The 22642-nt window shown below is 42.0% G+C and overlaps 2 protein-coding genes across 4 annotated transcripts in view; one reads left to right on the top strand and one right to left on the bottom strand.

Annotated features, from left to right (window-relative positions):
• PITPNC1 (phosphatidylinositol transfer protein, cytoplasmic 1) overlaps window positions 1-14777 on the bottom strand; it is a 230374-nt gene extending 215597 nt beyond the window's left edge. Inside the window, exons 1-2 of one of the 3 annotated variants that reach the window (XM_023535666.1) lie at window positions 14674-14777; window positions 14421-14540 (exon numbers count right to left, since the gene is read on the bottom strand). In XM_023535666.1, the coding sequence (XP_023391434.1) occupies window positions 14421-14435 (15 nt within the window). In that variant the 5' untranslated portion in view covers window positions 14436-14540; window positions 14674-14777. Of the gene's footprint in view, window positions 1-5497; window positions 6626-14420; window positions 14541-14673 lie in introns of those variants that run through there. The other 2 variants (XM_011368508.2, XM_011368509.2) reach the window with 2 other exon arrangements.
• Window positions 14778-14837: 60 nt separating this feature from the next.
• Window positions 14838-22642, top strand: part of PSMD12 (proteasome 26S subunit, non-ATPase 12) — a 22915-nt gene continuing 15110 nt past the window's right edge. The window contains exons 1-3 of the mRNA XM_011368506.2: window positions 14838-15035; window positions 21619-21678; window positions 21764-21892. Of these exons, the coding sequence (XP_011366808.1) occupies window positions 14928-15035; window positions 21619-21678; window positions 21764-21892 (297 nt within the window). The 5' untranslated portion in view covers window positions 14838-14927. The remainder of the gene's footprint in view (window positions 15036-21618; window positions 21679-21763; window positions 21893-22642) is intronic.

Genomic DNA, 22642 nt, shown 5'->3' with positions numbered 1-22642 from the left:
AAATACCACAAAATTCCTGACTTCATGCATGAGACAGGGAAGGCAGGCAGCTGGCAGCCTGCAATCTGAAATTCTCTTTTTCCTCTCCCAGTGGGCTGAATTTGCTCAAGATATGGAAAACCTTCCTGACTTCTTGGCTACAAATCAGCTGATTTTGATGTGTCTTTTTCTCCGAACAGAGGCAGAAGTGTTAGCTGGTTTTCAAAAAAGTTTTCAGTTACTTGACTGTACAGACCTCCAGGCAACGGAAAGCAGGCCGAAGCCCACACAGGCCAGCCCGGGCACCTGTGCCCTCACTCAGGCGGCTAAAGCAATGAACCTCAACGGACTCTTCCAGTAATCACTGCCCCCGAAAAACACGTTTACTGCTTGTCACTGTGCATACACTTTTATATTTAAAACAACATCTTTGTGAACCCTCCTGCCTGTACGCGCTCGTGCACGCACGCGCACACACGCGCGCGCGTGCACACACACACACACACACACATTTTCCTAACTGATACTCTGGAGCCATAGGGAGGATTGTACAGAGGTTGAATATTGAAAATATATTACTTTTTAAAAAGCTGCTTACAAAAAATAGTATTCTCCATTCACCTGAAATGAGAGCCTTTCTCAAATGAAGATGACTCGCCTTTCTCTGAATATCAATAACACTCACTTAATCAGACAGGGTTTCTAAGTTGATTTGTAAGAGCTTTAAGGACTCACTCCATGCCTTCTTAATGAAAAGCAAAAGTTAATTACCCCCCTTTTGACTCGGGTTTTGTTAACAATAGTGAGCATTTTATTTCGAGGCCCAGAATCGGTTTCATGTGACGGGCACTCACACCCAAATCACAGGGAAAATGGACCGTCCTTCATACACAAAGTCAATTTCACTGACCAGCCAGGAGGACAGCATCTGTTCCCTGTTGTCTGATCCATTAGTGGTGAAAGGTTTGCACTTATCCATTAACCCCCCTCTCCCCGCTCCCCGTGCCCTTCACCACCAAAAGGGAGCTTTGCAAGAGAGCTGGGCAGCATGAGGAAAACTGTTTCCTGACTGTGAAATAAGCAAGAAAAACTACCAAGATGGCCCAGAAATCCAACTCAGGACCCTGGCACTGGTTCCTCCCAACTAGACTAACAGGGGAAAAAAACAGTCACAATAATGCTCATTCTTAAGAAACATTTTCAAAATTATGTTTAAGAGGAATCCTGGGGAAGGTCTACGAGATTAATCCAAGGAGCCTTTATATTCAGAGGTGTCACTTTGCACAACAAAAAACCAAGTGTCAACACCAGAAATTCTTTCCTTAAAAAAACTTCTGCCCCAATGTCTTTGCAGATGCAGTCCTCGAAAACTGTTTAAAACAGAGGCTAAGAAGCACTGTTGGGCATTTTGGCGTCTCCATTTATGTCATTCCAGAGACGGCACCACCCCGATCCTAAATCTGTTCTCAGAAATGTGCGTAAGAAACGTCTCTGGGGACCCGGGGAGCCTGGATAAAGTGCACTGGCTCCCTGCCAGGACAAAGAACAAAATAATATTCTGTATTGAAAAAGTGGTTTTCTTTTCTTTCCTTCTCTTTTCTTGAAAAGGAGAGGAGTGTTTCTATTTTTCATTGTGCATCAAATCCCTAAAGACCACAAATAAATCCCTAAAAGTACACACATTAATGTAAATGCAGTCAGAACAGGAACTGTTAAAACACCAAAGCAAGCAATGAAAACAAAAGGATTCCTGCCTTAGGTCATATTAGGGATGTGCTGAGCTTTAGGAAAATGGTTATTTTACTTGTAAGTACCTGTCAGGGAGGGGTGATCTTGAGATGGTGCTTTAAGGAGTCATGAAGTTGGAATTTGGGATTGGGATGCTGGAACCAGTGGCAGCACCAAAGGAGTGGCTTGGGGAGGTAGGGGTCCATAATCTCCATGGAGCCACACATCTAAAAGTCACCCCAAATAAACATACAATCTAAGGAAAACCAGTGGGCTTGTTATACAAAAGTAGCTTCAGATAGAACCCTCTGGTCACTCTTCCAGTCAGCTGACTACCCCTAAAGGTCGCCTTAGTAGACAAGGTCAGAATCTCCAGCCCACCTTCAACTAGAGATTGCTCAGCATATTTGCCCTGCACATCAGGCTTAGGGATAATATTTCTTTCCAACAAGGAATCCCAGTGGAGGGGAGCGGGGCAAGGGTGAACCCCTGACCTATAGTTAAACAACTTTGCAACTCAGAAGATGGGGTTCTGGCCCAGACTCTGCCCTTAGCTATAAGATGGGATACTAACTGAACCTTCTACAATTCCAGTCTTCTCCACAAATGGCTAGACTATCGATGACTTCTAGTAGCCCTTCCAAGTCTAAAATTCCAGAGTCTACATCACCAAATGTTGCAAATGAAGACAATGACGACTGTCTCTTTATGACCAACTATCAGCCCCCAGGGCCCTTTCCTGCACAGATCTTACCAATGAGCTTACATTTAGTTCAGAGACAATGGTGTTGAACACAAACGAGGAAACTATTCTAATGAAGCTTTATATTGTTTTAGGTGTTAATTTCAGAATAAAGAATTATAAGAAGTGATTCTGAAATTAACATCTAAAACAATACAAAACACCAGCTGATCTAGACTGTAGTTCAGCTTTCTTTTCTTCATCTCTTAGAGTTGTTCTTTCCTGGAACTAGGGGACATCTGATGAGTTAAAGTAAGGCTAGAGAAATAGTAGAAACAGTTCAAAAGATCTTTGATTTTTCATTTAGTCGATAGCATTGACGTTATCTGTTTTCAAAAAATGTTTTTTTCCTTTTGCTGGAGTAAATGCTAGTGACAATCAGAGAGCAGAGCGAGGGAAAACAAACAATGGTTTTTACCACAGCTCTGGTTCTGGCTTGGCTATTAACTAGTTGTGTGGCCTGGTGTACGTTACTTAACCATTCTGAATCTCAGTTTACTCACCTGCAAAATGTGGATAATAACACACCAGTCCCTCTTACGCTCCCCTCCGCCAGGAGTTAAATGGCATAAGGCCAGTGAAACGAACAGACACACACAGCGCTGGTTCTCTCGGTGACTCTCCAAAGCAAGGGCATTTGCCTCATTTTCAAAAATACGGACACTGCTACTAATTAACTATGGTAGTTAAACAGAAATAAGTTCCAGAAGTTCCACATAGGTCCGTGAATTGGGCCTAAAGCAAATCAAGAGTTGAAGCAAAAGTCAGGTGTCTAAAAACCCACCTATGCTGACGACACCCATTTTTCTGAAGACACCTGTTTCCCAGTTTTCAGTGTTAAGGTGGGCAGGACACAGTGCCAAGGGGGATCATGGAAATCGTGGGGTTCACTACCAGTCAGACCCTAAGGGTCTCACCTCTAGCGAGCTGGGCCTAGTTTCCTCATCCATCATCTGGTTTGGTTCATCTCAAGCCTTCCAGTTTGAAATCTCTATCAATCTAAACCACCCCCGCTCCCACTGCTGCTTCTCTGACAGAGTAGAAAAGCACTTTAGAAGAATATGACCTTACAGAAACTGAATCACGCTTTAGTCCAAATGAATTATACATTAATTAAGTTATAATTATACATTATATTACAGGTGGAGGCTGATTTCATTTGCCAATTAAGAAAAGAGGGCCTCCACCTGTACCACTCAAATGTGATTACTTCACCAGGAAGTGGTGGGTATTTAAGAACCAAAAAAAAAAAAAAAAAGTGGGAGAAAGAGCTGTGCTTGTGTGTTCAAGAAAGCCTGAGAAGGGAACCAACCATAACAGATTTTGCAGGCAATCGAGAAGATTCTAGAACTGGTGATTTTCTTGACTATCACCTGTATTTGGGGGTATTTCATGCAGTACCAACATTGCCCTTTCTGGTTCCAAATTCCAAATTCCGATCAATAAGTAAAGACATCTGGAGGAGATGAGATAGAAGTATACGCAAGCCGAACCGCTGCAGTTCAGTCAGTTGCCCTAGGGGTAGGAAGATCTCAACCTTTTCAAGAAATATTTAGGTTAACCAGTTTCATTCATTTGCCTCCCTCCCTCTTCAGATAGCTGTGTGTTGCCTCTCCACTTTATTTACAAGGCCGGAATGCACCTCCCAAAATTCTGCCTACCCACAAGGCCTCCACCCTTCAAGATCTTGTGCAAATGCTATCTCCTCAAATACCTACAAACTGCAATGTTCCGTTGCTCATTCGGGTGGGGACTGGTCTTTCCCGTGGCCAGCGTCCCTGGGATGCGTTATTTTGAACTCGGAGCTACTCTGATCTTGCCTTGGATTGTACATGGGTCTAGCCTCAACACTAGCTCCAGATGACAAACGAAGATAGCCCTTGGGAGCACAGCCATGTATTTGGTTAAATATCTTTTTCTCTCCCAAAGCACCTGGCCCCTTGCACAAAGCAGTGGATCAATGATAGCTGATAGATTTAAGTGCACTGTATTTAAATATAAATGTGGTTGGGGTCGCCGGTTTCGTTAGTGTTGCCACACCAAACCAAACTAGTGAGTTTCAAATTGCCTTGATTGACTTCACGCTTCCTCAGTTCCAGGACAGGCGCTAAGCAATTGTGAAATCACCTAAAGGCAAGGAGCAGAGGGCGAATAAAGGGAAGCCAGGGCCTGGATAATCTTCCCTGAGTCATCATTTCCTGAATGATGGAGCTTGCGGCTCCGGGGGAATGGAACCTCAGCAGCGCGTGGAAGACAAGCCCCGCCGCTCGCCCGCGCGGGTGCTGCTGCAGCGGGACCCTGGAGCAGGAGCAGGAGCCGGCCCCGCACCCACGTGCTGGAGCGCCCTCCTGTGGCGGCGCCGCAGCCCCCGCCGCGCGCGACTCGCCCGCAGACCACGTCCCCCCGCCGCCCAAGAAACAGGAGACGCAGAAAGTTTCCGAGCCAGGCTGTTTGCGAAAGGTCGAAGCCAGGTCCTGGTGCCTCGGTGCGCGCGCGTGGCGGGAGCAGGGCCTAGGCTGGCGGCCACCGCATAAGGTCCAGGCCCAGACGGACCCCCCAAGGACTCCGAGGTGTCCTCCACCCGGGCTTGAGGCCTCCGGACCCCGAGGGCGAAGGACTCCACCCCGCACCCCGACCTTACGGCGAAGAGCGGACGGGAAGCCTGTCCCCCACTACCACCGCGCGCTTGGGGCGCCCGGGTTTGCATTATTCATTTCTTAACTGGAGAAAGGGGGCGCACCGACTCCCTTTGGCGCATTCTGATTCCCAGTAATCTGGATTCTGAATGCCCAAAGGGCCCACCTGGAGTCCACCGCCCCACCCAACGCCGCTTCCCCGGCTGGGGTGACAAGTGGAAACAGCAATTCCCCTTCTTCCACCCGCTCCAGCCTCCTGGTTTGGGAGGTGACAGTGTCCCACCAGGTTCTCCTGCCGCCCGCAGTAGACTCGCCGGCCAGGAGGCGGCGGCGGGGGACGAGGCGCCCCAAGGAAGGGGGCGGGGGGCGGGGGACCGGGAGCGGACGAGGCCGGGCCCGGCGCGGCGTTTACCTCGTCCACGGTGAGCGGCATGCAGATCCGGTACTCCTTCAGCAGCATGGTCCTGCCGGCCGCGGACCCCCGGAGCTGGAAGCGGGGGCGCCCCCCAAGAAACAAGGCTGCCGCCCAGGCGCAGGGCAAAGCGCCGGGAGCCTAGCGCTCGGAGCCGGCGGGCGAAGCGGCCCCGGCGGTGCGCTCAGCTCCAGACTGCCTGCTCTCCGCCCGAGAGCATGTCAAGGTTTGGGTCCGGTGTTCGCGGCTCCCCCGCCTCCTTCCTAGCCGAGGTCGGTCCTCCCGGAACGCGGCGTTTCAAAGTCAGGGAGGAAGGGAGGGAGCCCCGCTGGAAACCGCTCTGATATGCAGCCCGGGGCGGTAGGAGCAGCCGTCAGATCAGGACATGCCCCGTGGCGGGCGAGGGAGGAAAAAAAAGAGATTTCCAAAAATTAAAGCGAATGCACAAAAGTCACCCGCTCGATCCGCCTCTGAAACCAGACAGGAACCTGGAGACCACCCCCTTCTCAGGCCGGTCTGCCCAATGCGAATTCACCAGGAACACACTGCAGCCGGGGCTGGAGATGCTGACTTTCCAGACAAAGGCTCGATCGGCTCCTCTCCCCAGGCGGTAAACAAGATTGCCTGATCTTTTTAGGGCCAGTCCCCGAGGCGCTCCGAAGCTCGCTGGAGGAGAAAAGGGAAGCCGCCGCCGCCGCTGCCGGGCTCCGCCGGGCTGGGGCCCGGGGTTCCTCCAACCTCCGCTCGCGCAAGGAAGGGCGGGCGAGAGCAAGCTGGCGCCTTCCGCGCGCGTCCCCTCCCCCGAGTCCCTCGGCTCCCTGAGCGCCGTGCGTGCCCGCGAGTTTGCAGCCACCTCGCCGGGACCGGAGAGTCCGCGCGGAGCTGCAGTGTGTGCCTCCGGCCGGGGAGGTGGGTACGGGAGGAGCCAGCGCGAGCGAGGCTGACATCAGCAGCGGCCGCGGCAGGGAGGGTAGCCCCATCCGGCCAATGGGGAAATGGCAAAGAATGTGGAGGATTTAAACAAAACAGCATGTCTCTGCCGGGCTGCTGCCAGACGGCCGGGCTGCCCCGGAGCCCAGCCCGCCCGGCGCCGCGGAGAGTCGGAGAAGGAGGCTTCTCTCGGCTCCTTTACCCCTGAATCTGTTCTCCAGGGTGTCCTGGGTGCCACAGTGCTCTGTCCAGCCACTCTGGGAAGCTTCTGGTTCCAAGGAACGCAAATGCTCTTCGACTTTTGGCAAATACCCACCACGAATGTTTTCACTTTGGTCCAGCAAGCAAGTCCAGCGCTGGAGAGGTGATGGAATTCCAGAGCATGAGAACCCTTGCCTGGTTTCCCGACTGGTTCCAGAAAAGGAATCCTGGAAAAACTAGGGAATGCAACAGTGTGAATGCAGAATGAAGTACAAACATAAAGACGTGCCAGCAGAGGGAAGGTGAACCGGACACAGCCTTGCACGCTCCTGGCCCTGCTCTGCAGTCTGCCTGCAGGCTTCACAGAGCAGCAAGAATGGGTGTTCGTGTCAGCACTCCTAAGTTCAAAAAGTCACAGTGAAATGTCAATGAAAATGCCTGGAGTGTTGGTATTTCATCCATATTAAACAGATCCCTCATTTTAACCACAAGAGGCACATTCTTCAGTTACTCAGGAAGCTGCATGTAACTGCTGAAGTCTGTTTTTCATTTGTCTGGTATTTTTAAGCCTGTTTTTATGAAAAGTTGCTGGATGGAAAACACACCAGTTGCCTCTATGCAGAACAACCTGCAAGCATCATCTTTTCTCAGAAAAATATTCATGCTTTAAAGTCCTGCAGCTACTCATAGTGCTTGGATGGCAATACAGATGGCCTCACTATTACAGTATGTTAAATTGTGATTAATAAATATCCAGTATAACTATGGTGGGCTGTGGCAAAAATCATCCAGATGGCTGGAGAGAATTTATAGCTGTGTGAACATGATACAAAGCCTGATAGAAAAATGACACCCTGTACCCAGTTTATATTTTAGTGAAAACTATTTTCTAGATAAATGCTTCCCAGAGTTGGCTCAGAAATACTCACAGCAACTAATTAAAGCTAAACCAAATTCCTCGAGGTGGAAAATCTAAATCTGACACTTTGTGTTGAATAATAACACATTGAAAGCCTGTGATATGGAAAGAAGCTCAAGCTGTTTTTCTTTTTTCTACTTCTTACTTGAAAACAAGTGTAGTGGTTTCGCTTCTGGCACCTAATACTCTTCCCAGAGGCAGCTTGGGCATGTATTGGCTAGCCACACAGACACATGCACAGGGGACATCAGAATACATGGATATATTCCTGGCTTCCTAGATGTTTCCTGACATTGATGCTGTAAATCAGTATTTTACTGATGACTATTACGGTTGAGGAACGACTTCTCTGAATTTCCCAAACTGCAAGTCCCCAGGTTCCCGCCTCTCCCCTTACCCTTCTTGCAAGCTGACTTCCTCACTGAATTTTTCCTTTTCACACAGTCTGCATGCCTGGTCACACGGATCTTGTTCAAGCTTTAATCTCTCAACCTTCAAAACCTCTCAGCCATTCTCTACGCTCTATTGAGCGAATTCAAATTCTTTGGCAGGAGGATCAAGGCTCTGAATCTACCTTTCCCACAATAGCCAGTCGCCCTTCCCCTGAGACAAATCTGTTGGCCGGAAAAAGCCTCCACTTTGCTCCTGCCATTGCCTTCAAAGAGAACCCCTCCCCTGCTCCATCCCCCAGTGACACCATTTTTTCAGCAGGGCACTGGCAATCTGTGTTTTTGGAAAGAGCTTCTGATGGTAGTGTGTTGGATGGGTTAGAACACAAGGACACCAGAGGCAGGAGATTATGTTATTATAATACTATAGGAGACATATGTGGAGAGCCTGAAATAGTGAATGAAGAAAAGAGGATGCATTTTAAAGATTTGGAAAGGACTTGGGGATGGATTGGTTTTCTCTACAACAGCATTTGGGGGATGGGAGGGCAAAGGGAGGGCTTATTCATTCATAACTCATTCACACAAAGGGAGGAGAGTGCCATCTACTGGACAGACGCATTTGAAAAAATGTTTGAAGTCACCTACCAGCAAAAAGTCTGACAAGGAGAATTGTATCTTTGTTTCTTTTCAACCAGTTCAATTTCCAAAGAACCTTGAAGGTGTCGCTATCATCATTCTGGACAATATGATGTTCCGTTAACAACACACAGTCTACAGTTACTAATCATCACATATTTAAAAAATGGGGGTGTGGTGGAAAGGGCAAAAAGAAGAACAAAGAGTAAAGCTACCAGTATGGAATAATATCACCAAAAGGAGAAGAATACTATTAGCCTATGCATGTCTGTGACAGCATGTATTCAGATAAGTGACAACCTATGAAGGCAGGGGTTACGAGAAGGGAGGAGGTACACGTCAAAATCAATCATCTAAGGAGCTTTTTCAACCCATTGTCTTCACCAGAATTCTGATGACATTCCCCTCCCCACATTGAAACCTCTTCTTAGTTTGTGTGAAAAATTGTGAGAAGGTCCTGACCACCCCTATAAGAAGCATCTGAAATAAGAATATACCAACAGTCTTGTGACTATTCGAATCATGTTTTATTCCTAGAATATTCTTGGTATTTCTAAAGTAAAATATAGGGTTCTTCCTATCTTCCTCTTTCCTACTCTTTATATCTAAGGTCTGTGGGTCTGTCAAGGCCCTTTAAAAGTCCTATCTTCTACACAGAGACATTCTAGGAACTCTTTACCTTTCTAGACAACCCAGAAATTTTATTTGAACTATTCATTTTGGTTTTGTTTGTATACAAGTGTGGCTTTTATGTGTAAAATGTTATGTGCAGTACTGTGTTTCACCTGTCCTCCAACTTGCCAGTGCGATGGTAAGCATCTAGAGGAGACAGACTACATCCTATCCATGTCATCTGGAAAATGTAGCCTGGTATGAGGGATATTGTAGGTACTCAATAAATGTCTATTGGATGTCAGGGTTCTCAACCTCAGCACTATTGACATTCAGTCCAGATAATTCTTTGTTGTAGGGGTCATTGTAAAATTTATAGCAACATCCCTGGTCTTTATCCACTAAATAGCAGTAGCAGCTCCCCCCACCCCCATATACACACACATTGCCAAATATAGTGGTCGGCATGGAGCGGGGAACTCCTGCAATGAGAACCACTGTATTAGTGTGACGGTCACTAGTCTTAGTCTTAGCTACTCCCAGAAGCTTTTGGAAAGACTTTCAATTTGTCAAAATTTACCACTCTATTAGTATGATAGTCACTAGTCTTATCTGAATATTTAGCTACTCCAAGCAGCAGCTTTTGGAAAGACTGACTTTCAACTTGTCAAAATTCGGGCTAAGGAGAAAAGGAACAAAACAAAACTGTTACATCACAGTGACATAAGTGACATAAAGATGTACCTTTCTCATTCCCATGCTCTGCTTTATATTACCAAAACGGCCCTTGATAAAAGGCTTGACCTTAAACTTGATCACTTGGTTAAGGTAATATCTGCCAAGTTTTTCCATTATGAAGTTACTATTTTGCCCTTTTCATACTTCATTCTTTGGAATTGAGTCATTAAGTGCAGGCCACACTTAAGGAAGCCCCACCTCCTTTGGGGAGAGAATGTCTACATATGTAATGAAATCTGCAAGATTTGTCCCTCCCCCCTCATTTATTTATTCATTCAATTATTTATATCAGTGTGGCATCATGCATATTTATTCTATACTTAAGTTATAATTCAATACTACATTATTTTGTTGCTTAAATTATTCTAGCTTTGGCCATTGGTAGCTCTTACAGTTTGGTTCCTGGGTTCTTTTGACATGTTCCCTTTTTAAAGGTGATTTATGAAGGCAGAATGTTATCTTTTGCAATTAATTTGTGTTGTATTAAATATCATTTAATTCCAGCAAAGTCTATGTCTATGTATACCTGTGTGTGTGTGTGTGTGTGTGTGTTTTAAACACCTGTATGTCTGTCCTTGCTAGGTGCTAAGCAAATGTTAAATTCATTCTTAATAAAACTACACAAAGCAAGTCTCAAGGCAATTCTTTTGTGTAGACCCATGTATCAGACCTCTATTAAATACGGAGAATGCCTTTGACGTGTAATTGCTTGTACCGTGCAGTAAATGCTCATAAAATAAAAATTAACTGACGACGATATGGTACAAATTGCTTCACATAGAAAAAAAACCTGGAGGTTCTGTGGCTAAAGTTATTAGAGTTTTGTCTTTTTTGAAATAAATAAGCTAATACTGTTTATCAAAGCTTTACTTTTTATTGCATTACTTATTTTTACAAAAATTATCAAAACATTGGAATGTGTTGAGATGGATTATGAGAGTATACATAACCTATACTCACTGGAGAGAAATATTGGTGATGAAAGAAAACATTGTCCTTGATCTGGAGGGTCGTTTAAGAGGAGACAACTGTGTAACCATAGTTTATGGTAGTTCTTTAATGCCAAAGCATATTTAACCTAGTATCATAAAATGATATCGACACAGATCTGGAAATGGTATTTCTTAGCCATGTGATGCAATAAAGATGTCATGTAATTTGACTTTTTGTGGAACATTTTAAATGTTACCAGAGAGAAAAAGAGGGAATTATGTTTGCTTATTAAGCATATGTAATCATTTATAGCAAAACCCCAGTTTAAAAATTGCTTAGGTGACTGTAGTTAGGCTGACACCCTGAAACCTGAAAATACTACCTTATTGGAAAAAGTCTTTGCAGATGTGATTAAGGATTCAAAATGAAGAGATTATCCTGGATTATCTGGGTGAGGCCTAAATAGAATCATAAGTGACTCTATAAGAGAAAGGCAGAAGATTTGACACACCCAGAGACAAGAAGGCAATGTGGCCCTGAAAGCAGAGATCAGAGTGATGAGGCCACAAACCAAGGAATGCCCACAGCCACCAGAAGCAGGAAGAGGCAAGGATCAGATTGTCTCCCAGAGCCTCAGGAAGGAGCATGGCCCTGTCATACCTTGATTTTGAACCAGTGGTATCGATCCAGATTTCTAGACAACAGATTGTGAGAGTCAGTTTCCATTGTTTTAAGCCACTAAATCTGTGGTTAGTTGTTATAGCAGCAAGAATAAATGAATAGAATGCTTCAGTTATGACTCCGTTTACCTGATATAATTGCACTTGACATGAAGTAATTCTACAAAGGACTGAGAGATTTACTCAAAAGACAATGTGTATTTTTCTTTACAAAGGATTCATGGCAGACTTGAAAATACCAAGTTCTCCTATTGCCTTTAAAATAGGCAAATTACAAAAACAAATATTTTACACACATTTCAGGGACATTTCTGTGATGTAAGCCTCGTGGCTTTAAATACCATCGATATGCTAATGACTCCTAACTTAAAAACTCTCTAGTCCAAATGACTCCCCTTAATTTGACACTTGTATATTCACTTGGCTTCTCAACATTGTCACTTGAATATCCAACAGGCACCTGGAACTTAACATATCCCAAACTGGGCTGCTGTCCCTTCCTCGTTGACATGGTCATCTCTAATCTGCTCTTGGTCAATGACAACTCCACCTTTCCAGACACTCAGGCCAAAAATCTTGATGACGTTTGATTCCTCTGGGTCTACCTTCAGATTGCATCCAGGATCTAGGCAGTTCTTACCACTAATGCTGCTTCCACCCTAATCCAAGCCACCACCATTTCCCTCTTGGATTACTGCAGTAGCCTCCCACCTAGGCTCCCAGCTTCTGCCCAACCTAGTAGTCACACAGCAGCCAGAGTGGTTCTTTTACTATGTAAATCAGCTCATGCTACTCCTTTGCCCAAAACCCCCATTGGCTTCCTGTCTTACTCAGATGAAAAACTAAGTGCTTCTAGTGGCCGAATTGCCCTAAACCTCATCTCCTACAACTCTCACCCTCACTCTTTCTGGTTCTCAAACAGGCCAGGCAGACCTGAGTACTGTCACTTCAGGCTTCTTGCTCCCGCCTCTGCCTGGAGTCTTCATTCCCTAGCTATCTGCAAGACACCCTTACTTACTTCATGTCTTGGCTCACTAGCAGTACCTTCCTTGACCACCTCTCAAACACTGTCGCCCCCAGGCTCATACTTACATAAGTGTCTTCTTCCCTTCCTTAGAATGTTCACTTCAAAAGGTAGGAATTTGAGTCAGATATGTGCATAGCCAATAAGCTGAACATGCCAGAAATGCCAAATACAACCAAAATATACCCAAAGTAGTAGTTAATACATCTTCTATATAGTAGTAGTTAAAATACATTATTTTATTTTATTTTCTGGCGCCTGCACTCAAAATACATCATTTTAAATAGTATAATATACATTACCACTGTTCTTTCTGAATAAACTTTTTCTAATCAGCATTTCTCCCTACCTTTTAGATTCCTTATTCTTCCACTGCCAATTTTTCTCTTTTGAAACCAAATTCTTTCTTACAAAGCCATAAAGTTAATCTCAGACTCACCCAAATAAAGGATTCTTTTATAAAGAGCCTGTCTACAGTATGGTACTTGTACCTATTTTTCTGACCATTGCTCAGACTTTTACTACTTCATTTACTTCACTTTAATATTTTTATTTTCTTTGCAAGCTATCCCTTAGATTTCATTTGCTTTCATTTTTTGTTACCTCCAAGCTTAGCAAGGAAGGGCTTCAGTTTGGTGTAGGAGCCAACTAGAGTTTTCTCTACCTATTTGTTCCCTTCTTAGACCCCCTGACACTTTTATTTTTTGAGTTCTGAAAACCATTACTCTTTACTCCATCACACCTTTGTTATTTTTTGTCTTTTCGAACTCTCCACACAAAATGTAGACCTCCAAATCCTTGTCTATTCTAGTCAAACCAACTGCACACCAAATACAGGGCCAGAAAACATCTTAACCTAATGCATCTCAACAATACTGGCTCTTAGAATGTTTTTGAAATTTGTGAGGCAATTTTAGGTTGTCACAATCATTGGGAGAGGGAGATAGTACCATGTAATTAGGATGCTAGACACGAGCAATGCAACAAACCTATACAATAAAATACTGTCCCACAATATCAGACTTTTCAGTGTCCTGCCAGACACTTATGTGTCTAAGGCCTAGACTCTAACTCCATTTTATATATGTCAAGCTATTTTTCTTTGAAGCCTTAATATGGACTAAAATTTCTAAGAATTCTTCTGTGTGAAAAACAATGGAAGATTATACTTTGATATAGTCAGAACTTTTACCAAGAAGGTGTACATCATTTTGGAAAAATCATACTACCAACAATAAGCCCTTTGATGCTCGAGGAACCAGTAGAACACACCTAGTGTTTGCAGCTTTTGCAATTACAGTTATGTGTACAAGCAAATAACTACTTCTTTGTATTTTCTACTGTAAACACATTTTAGCTTTTATATTTTGAACTATATATTGTGCTATTTTACAATGTTTCTCTTTTACATTATAACTGGCATATTTTCTTGTTTTGTTTTTAAATTGTGTGTAGATGGGTTATATTATCCATGGTTTTTATTATAGGACAGTATTTTTTTAAAGCTGATAGCATATATAGATGTTGGTGCTGATTAAATTGAGAACCACTAACACAACAGGTAGACCAGTGCAAGATTTCGCATTTGCTTCCCAATCTACCGTTGACACTTTGACCACACCATACACAACCTCATTTTCATTTTCAAGGATCCAAAGCCTTTTTATAGGGACACTATTGGTGCAGATGATAATAAAGAAAACTCGTATGGTCCTTAAGAATTGAAATAGTCTCGCATATGTCATCTCTTCTGATGCCCACAAGAGTCCTATAAGGAAAGCAAATGTCTTTTTAAAGATTTTTCTCACCAACTGTACTGTATTATAGTAAAAACGAAAACAAACCAAAAATACTTTACTTGAGCCGCTGCCATATCTTCGTTTAGGAGCTTTCAGAGATCCCACAGATTAAGCCACCAGGATTCTCAACCAGATGAAACCTTAGAACTTTTTTCTTTAGGGTTTATTTCAGCCTGCTCCTATAGAGTTGAAAAAACCGAGATTTGAGGACAGTTAAGCGACTTGCCCACGGCTCTGAGAAATCATGACCTCTCAAAGCAGGGGTGTAAAAATATACGGAATGGTCTATTCTATTACACAAGTTCTGCTCACCACAAATTCTAAGTGAAAGGTCTGTCACCGAAGACAAATCCGGACGTGCGCTACAGGGGCGAGCCCCGCCCTCCAGCTCCGCCCGCGGGGCTGCCCGCGGCGCTGCCTGCCTGACGACCGGCGCAGGGGACCTCGTGGGGTCCTTCGCGCGGGCTCCCGACGCACTGCCTGAGCGGGTGCGCAGGCGGCTTCCGGTGTGGGTGACGAGTGGTGGCCGAAGCAGGGGGACATCAAGGGACGCTTAGGCAGTGACCATGGCGGACGGCGGCTCGGAGCGAGCTGATGGGCGCATCGTCAAGATGGAGGTGGACTACAGCGCCACGGTGGACCAGCGCCTGCCCGAGTGCGAGAAGCTGGCCAAGGTGAGGGGAGGCCGGCTGTCTGTTGGCGGGCGCCAGGGGCTGAGTCACGGCGCGGAGCCTGCTTAGGCCTCAGGGGGCCTGAGGGCTGGAGCGCGCATCCCCCCATTGCCTGCCCAGCCCGGGTTGGGCCTGCCTGAGTAGGACATCCCAGGTCGGCCTGACCAGGGAGACTCCGTAGGCGGGGTACGCTAGTGCATACAGCCTTCTACACTCTCCCCAGGACAGATGGTCACTTCATCCCCGTGCGAGTTGGGGCCCCGTAGTACTTTTTGCCTTTTCTTGGATACTGTTTAACGTTTACCTTAGTAGTTTCCCTGGAGTCCAGGCCGCTTCAGCATTCAGGCTAGATCAGAGAGTTTCGTTCTGTTACTCTTGCTGAATCAATTTATGTCAAGTTGTTTATAGATCATGGCGATGCGCCTGGCCTTTGGCCAGGAGAAAAGGCAGGCAAGTGATAGTATGAGGTGATTAACACAGGCTCCCTGTCCTTGAGGAGTTGTCTAATAGCTAACGAATTAGAAAGTCTTGCATGGTGGTGAGTACCATGTAAGTATAAATAGTGTCATTGGAACATAGAGAAGGAAGCCGTTCATTCTTTCTGGTGGGATAAGGGGAGGTTTTACAGGGAAGCTAATGTTTGTGTCGGGCCTTAAAGAATGAATGAGATTGGGTTAGAAAGGAGTCCTTCCTGTAGCGGGAACTACGGAAATAAAGACAAATAGGTACTAAAATGCAGAATAACCTAATTAGAGGAGTCGAATAGTAGTTTAGCCCAACTCAAATAACTGCTTATCTCCCATAGAATAGAAATTTAACTTCCTCCAAACATTCGTCATGCCCCCTGCTGTGTGTCAGGCAACTTTGTGTATCATTTTATATAGAGAGAAACCAAGGCTCAGCGTTATTTGCCCAACGTTACAGTGAGTAATAGGTAGAACCAGGGATTCAAAACTCGGTTTGCCTGACTAGGGTATGGGTAGTGGTTGAGTCAGCTCCATCATGGGCTGTTGCTAAGGATTATGTTCAAGCCTCATTAAATTCCTTGATCCTTCTCCAGCTACAGACGTTTATTGCTATTCACCTGGGATGCATTCAGTAATAGGGTTGTTTATGTCTCTAAGGAGCTTACTACATAAATATATTAAAGTGTAATAAATTCAGGGGCAGGAGGAGTGTCAAGTAATACTTCATATTTAGTTTTTAGAAAACTTTTTAATGCTTCTCTTTTTTCCAAAAAAGAATTGAATGAAGCTTTACACCCCCCCCACCCCCCCACTCACCTCAACCCCTGCAAAAAAAAGGATAGGGAAAAGTGATGACGTTGAAAATTTCTTGGGTTCAGTACACTTGATGGAGGGGAGCCATATGTATTCATCTGTGAGCTTTCTAGTGGCTAGTGTGAAGAAACATCAGTTACACAAGGGTTGGAAAATTGAAATACCTACAGTGCCAGGTAAATAATAATAGCTGACATTTATTGAATAGTTTCTGCAGTGTTTACCTGGATTAACTCATTTGATCTTCACCTTAGACCTGTGTGATATGTACTATTCTTATTTTATAGAAAACAGGCTAGGAGGAGTTGAGTTACATGCTCCAAGGTCATACAGCTAGTAAAGTGATGGAGCCAGGATACAAACCCAGACCAACTGCTTCTAGAGTGTGTGCTCTTACCATGCTATCCTGCCTGGTGAACCACGTATAATGAAGACCTGAACTTCTGAATACCTGCCCAGGGAAAGGGAGCAATAACTCTTCACTTCCAGTTAATGTTTGCCAGTTGAGGATAAAGGCCAAACTTTGTCATCTCTTCTAATTTGGGGGAGAAACCAATAATATGAATTTTTATATGAGATGCCTCAATATTTAGAAACTGGACACTGATCTCTTTTAAAATGCTATTTGAGCAAATACCATGTAGATCAAATGTTTACCTATAGGCCAAAATCAGCCCCTGAACCAGCACTTTGGTATTAATAGAATGATAATGTCCACAAGGAAGAAAGCATTTGCTTAAAGAAGTACAACCATTCCTAGAACTGAAACCTAGGAGGAAAAAATCTTCCCTTACCCATTTCTTCTGATAGCCTGCAGTGTGCAAGACTTAATCGGTGCTAGATCAGAGGGGGCGAGGGAGATAAAGATTATTAGACAAATATTTTGCCTTCGTAGATTATACGCCAGTAAGAAAAAAAACAATCACTGCTACAATCATTCTTGTGATTACATGAATAGTATTTTTTTAGGACATTGTTATGTTCAAGACAGTTAAAAAGATTTGCAGCGCAAATGCCAGATGCCTTTTTAGTTGTCAGGTGGAATGAAAATGTTTAAAACAAGGAATGTTGGGCCTCTTAAAATAAATAAAATTAAAGGCATTTGGATTCTGATTCTTCTTTAAGCCACTGTGCCAGTTGAACGAAATAAGATGTAGGTATAGATTGCTTTTATTGGGGGGCAGAAGAGGTAGAGGGCTGGAAGATGGTAAGGTATAAGTTTTTTATTTGTATAGACCCATAGTCTTTAACTTCTGGATTTGGTGACTGTTTTACAGTCCTAGTTAACTTTTTTTAAAAGGTATATTTCTGTGTTTTGCTATTTATTCATCATTTTGTTTTATTTTCTAACCATTTTTCCAAACATAAGAAAATACTTGTTTAGCATTGCATTTCTCCATTGAAATGTATGGAACACTTTAGTATGCATTCTTTTGTTTTTTATTTTGAGCCTATACATAAAACTGAAGAATGTTTTATTTTCACTTTACTGAGAAAACTAAGGTTTGGGCAGCTGAAGTGGTTTATCCAGTGTCTACAGCAGAGCCAGGTCAAGCTCAGGTCTCCTGGCAACAGAATAGTGTTCTTTTTCCTACATGCTGCAACCTGTTTACAGGACTATCACTCCATATTTACTTTCCTTAATACAGTTTTTATTTTTAACAGGAAAGACATTTGAAGATAAAAATTTTATGTATATAGAGACTTAAGAATGTATCAGGTGAGAAGACCACATATAGCAGAAGCCTTCAAAACTGAAGTCTAAGCCTGGTGGTGAAATTGCCAAATCTAGGCCATTTGAATTTCCCACGATTGTGACCTAGTATAATTCCTAACACTATAAGTTCTAACACTCACCTAGCAAATAACAACAATAAGTAATATTTATTGTCGTGTAAGTTTTATATAATATTAGCTATTATGATGAAGATGATGATGTTCATGCTGTGTTCCAGACATACCTTCACAGGTATTGCTTTAATCCCTACACCAACCCTATGGTGGAAGGACTGTTGTGCTCATTTCACTGGAGATAAAATAGAGGGTCACAGAGGGTAAATGTCTTGCCCAAGTTAATGCAATGGTAGAGCTGAGATTTAGACCCAAGCACTCTTGCTGGAGAGCCTGCGTTTTTAACCATTACATCCTACTGTACCTGTGATTGGTACTTGAGGACCCTGCATTAGTTTGGTGAGATAATAAAAGTGATACCAGTTCTTGATAATGGTTATTGCTTCACCCTTATATCAAGGAGTTAATCTAAAGAAGCCCTTTTCTGAACTATAAGATGTAGCATTTAGCAGTTCTTAATACACAGAACTTAATACACTTTTTGATTATGGTATATTTGGCACATGGTTATTTAGGAACTACTTACATTCTTAAATATATCCTTTGATTCTCCTTTTAATGTCTTTTCATTTCATTTAGTCACCTGCGGCTTCTTCTTAGGTTAGTATTAAAATGAAATGTAAAACAGTTTACTGATTGCTAGCAGCTTGGACAAAAGACCTCTTTGAGAAATAGATCATTTAAAAGTATTGGATTAGCATTTGTAGTAACTTGTTATTGGCCTTTTTCTTACTTGTTTAGGTTATTTAACAAATCATTAACAGATTGGATCCATTTAGGAGTAAAGGACACAGACATACAAAACTTATAGGTAGAGGGCGGGGTGGGGGGAAAAATAACAAACTTACAGATACCCAACGTGTACTGCTGTTAAACTCCTTAGTCATTTATCTCATTTACAATGATTATTTTAATGAGAAAAATGAATCATAAAAGGCACATGCTCTAACAAGTTGGTTTTTAATAGTTCTGGTTGTCTTGTTTCTCTATGTTGAAAGGCAGCATTGAGGAGATGGAATTTTTAAGAACTGTAGTAATATATAGCAAAGATAGGAGGAAGATGTTTAGCCATAGGATTGAACATGGAAAATTGGGAGAAAAAAGTAGGATAATTAGCGAATTAGGAGCTGTGTTTAATAAAGTTGATGATGGTGTCCCTCACATAGCACTGAATTGTCAGGCCATGTAACTTGTCACATCCTACTTGCTGTGACAGTAAGAATCAGGAATTGTAAGCCATTAAGATCAACTGAATAGTTCTAGTCGTTGTGGATCCATTCAGTGCATACTATGTGCAAGTTGGTGCAAGGGAAACAACAATTCACTAAACAAGGTCCAGCCCTAAAGGACCTTATAGACTGAGGAGACAAGACATGCACATGAAGAACTATGGCATAGACATAGAGGGCTGTGCATAATGTCTGCAGAAGCAACATTATGTGCTTGGCCAAGTGCAGAGCGCTGAGCCTCAGTGGCGAACAGTATGGACATGGTCCCTGCTCTTACAGAGTTTACATTCTAGTGAGATTACAAAGACAGTAAACATTAAAATAAAGCAGTCTGAGGTCATTGCAAAGCAGAAAGTTAGTGGGCTTGAGTATTAAAGAAGAAGGTGCTGAGTGACTTCTGATTTTAGAGAGCATTATCTGAGAACACCTTTCTGAGAAGGTGACATTTCATGTTTCATTGATACCTGCAGATCATTGCTCTAGAGTAATGTATATGTGATTCCTTCACATGTAGGGTTCCATTCTTTAAAACCCGTAGATGAAATGTAGTAAACTGCACTCCGTTGATCACAGTCATGTGACTAATAGTAATTACAAAAGTGACAGGAGGTGGCCATGAAAAAATAGTTATTTTGCATTTTAACTATTTTTACATTACATTTGTTACCAGATAGTAATATTTTCCCTATGGACATACTTCGATTCAAGCAAATACATGATTTAAACTGATGTGGTTTAGTTTACTGAAGGGAACATTGGACCAGGAAGCAAGAGCCCTGGCTTCTGGTTCTCCTGATTAGTTTTGTGGCTGAGCTATTTGGTCCTCGGTTTTTTACTCTCTAAAGTGAGATAATTGGATTAAATAATGTCTAGCAGTCTTTCCACTAAGATTCTTTGATGTTATAACTTATTAACATTGAACTTTGGGGAATCTATAGATTTAGTTTTTGTCCTTTTCTTCTGGTGGACATTGAGCTAGCATGTATTATATATATGAATCTATAGAGCTTTCAGAACTGGTGCTTCCCTTTACATAGGAAACATTGTTAAAATATTAGTGATCATATCTATTTAGTGTCAACTAAAATACGTTCAGATAATGGCTTTATAATACATATTCTATGCTGCATTGAAAAATCATAGTTTAAAACTTATCTTGGAAAATATGGAAACAGTATTTGGAAAAGTTCAAACATTATTTGCTCTTAATTCAAAAACTCTTTAGTTTCTTTTATCAGCAAAAGAGTGCTCGTGTCATTCATGAATGTCATTAAAATTTTTTTTTCATTTATGATTAGGAAAATTTCTAAATAACGCCTTCCTCATTACTTCCAATTTAGTCATTGTTATTAATACCAGTATTGTAAATGCAATTTTTGTGCTATGGGTTGATTTTGTTTTTATCAAAATGTGTGGTTCCTAGTCAAATGGCTTAATTTAGTCCTTGTGTATTGTCATTTAGGTTTATATTATTTGAATTTTGTTATTCTCAGTTCCTAATATGTCCCAAGGAGAATGTTTTGTTTTTGTCTATGAGGTAGAGGTTGTTATCAGTAGACAAAAAGGGGTGTGTTTTATTTGGATCAGTATCTGCTTAACAACATGACTTTAGGTATAACAGGTGTGGGTATTGTCAGATGGTTTTCATTTTTTTAAGCACATTTTTTTATTTTTAAGGTCATTGAAAATTTAAACCAGAGATTCCTATCCTTATACCACCAAATATCCTTTTTATTTCTCCTCAAAACTTTATTTTAAAATTCTTGTTATTGGAAACATTCATTTGAAAATATAAAAATATTTTTTTAAAGAAATCATTTTTTCATTTTTATTCTTCAAAGACACGTGACTGCCAGTTAGGAGTCTCTGTTTAGAACGAGATAAACAGGTGTTACCACACCAAGTTGATAAATTAGAATCCAAAACAAAGACGATGTTTTCCTCAGGTGTTAAATCATTGTTGTTCTATATTCAGTTTCTTTTTTAGGTATTTTGAAATGGTAAAAAAGCTTATGGGCCCCAAGTTGGAAACCACCGACTTACGGAATCCACTAGAGAAGCAAGCACTATCATGAAAAGTATAAAAGTAGTTAAGGGGGTGGTCCTTTTCCTCTAAAACAGGCCACTGATTTTTTTTCTTTTCTCTGTCAGAAACATCTCATTTTAGACTAGTTATTTGATTTTGTCATGTCGATGGTGTTTTCACTGTTCATTTTAATCTTTTAGGAAGGAAGACTTCAAGAAGTCATTGAAACTCTTCTCTCTTTGGAAAAACAGACCCGTACTGTGAGTAAATTATAGTGAAAATTGCAGTTACCAATACTCTCATTTAACATGATTGCATTAACTTTCAATGTTTTTATTTTTACAGGCTTCTGATATGGTGTCTACATCTCGTATTTTAGTTGCAGTAGTGAAGATGTGCTACGAGGCTAAAGAATGGGATCTACTTAATGAAAATATTATGCTGTTGTCAAAAAGACGGAGTCAGTTAAAGCAAGTGAGTTCGTGATTGCTCGAAAAAAAATTCTCATTTAAATAAGGACTTTTAGAAAACCTTTCTGTGAATATGTATTGTATCTACTGTTAATTCAACATAACAGTCTAGACAGTTTTTAAAAATTCTGTCCATAAACTCATGACAACTGCTTTTATTTTTGTTTTTTTCTTTTAGTCTTTATATATTTGAATATTTTTATAAAATTATAGTGAGAGTATTGATACAGCTTTGTTCTATTTCCATGTCGTACCATATCTTCATTTTTTATTTTAAATGATTTTGTCATAATCCACCATGTTGATAATCTGTAATTTAACCACGTCTTTTATTAAACACTTAATATTAAAACTTATTTTTGAGGCCATTTCAGATATTTTGAATATGGATTTTGTATAAGGATTATGTGTGTTCTCTTTGGGTGTTTTTGAGAAGCTGAATTTTCGTTATTGCTTCTGTGTTCTGCTTGAGATATATTTAAATGGTCCTGTAGAAGTAGATTCCACTTTTTACATTTGTATCTCATCTTTAAAATGCTATTCTCTGAGAAGCTTCTGGGTTTTTATTTTTTGCTTTCAAATGATAAAGGTAATGACATGGTAAAACAGGGCAGTAATAGAATCAAAAACAGAAATATAGGGTTCTTGTCCAAATCCCTTATTTCATTAGTCTGCTGCTAGAGTAAGCTTAGTGGGTTAAATTATTTTTTGCAAAAAACAAAGTTACTGTAATTGTTTTTCTTTCTTTTTTTTT

This window comes from Pteropus vampyrus, unplaced genomic scaffold, assembly GCF_000151845.1.
Source record: "Pteropus vampyrus isolate Shadow unplaced genomic scaffold, Pvam_2.0 Scaffold143, whole genome shotgun sequence".
Classification (NCBI taxonomy): domain Eukaryota; kingdom Metazoa; phylum Chordata; class Mammalia; order Chiroptera; family Pteropodidae; genus Pteropus; species Pteropus vampyrus.
This window is presented reverse-complemented; position numbering and strand designations above follow the sequence as displayed.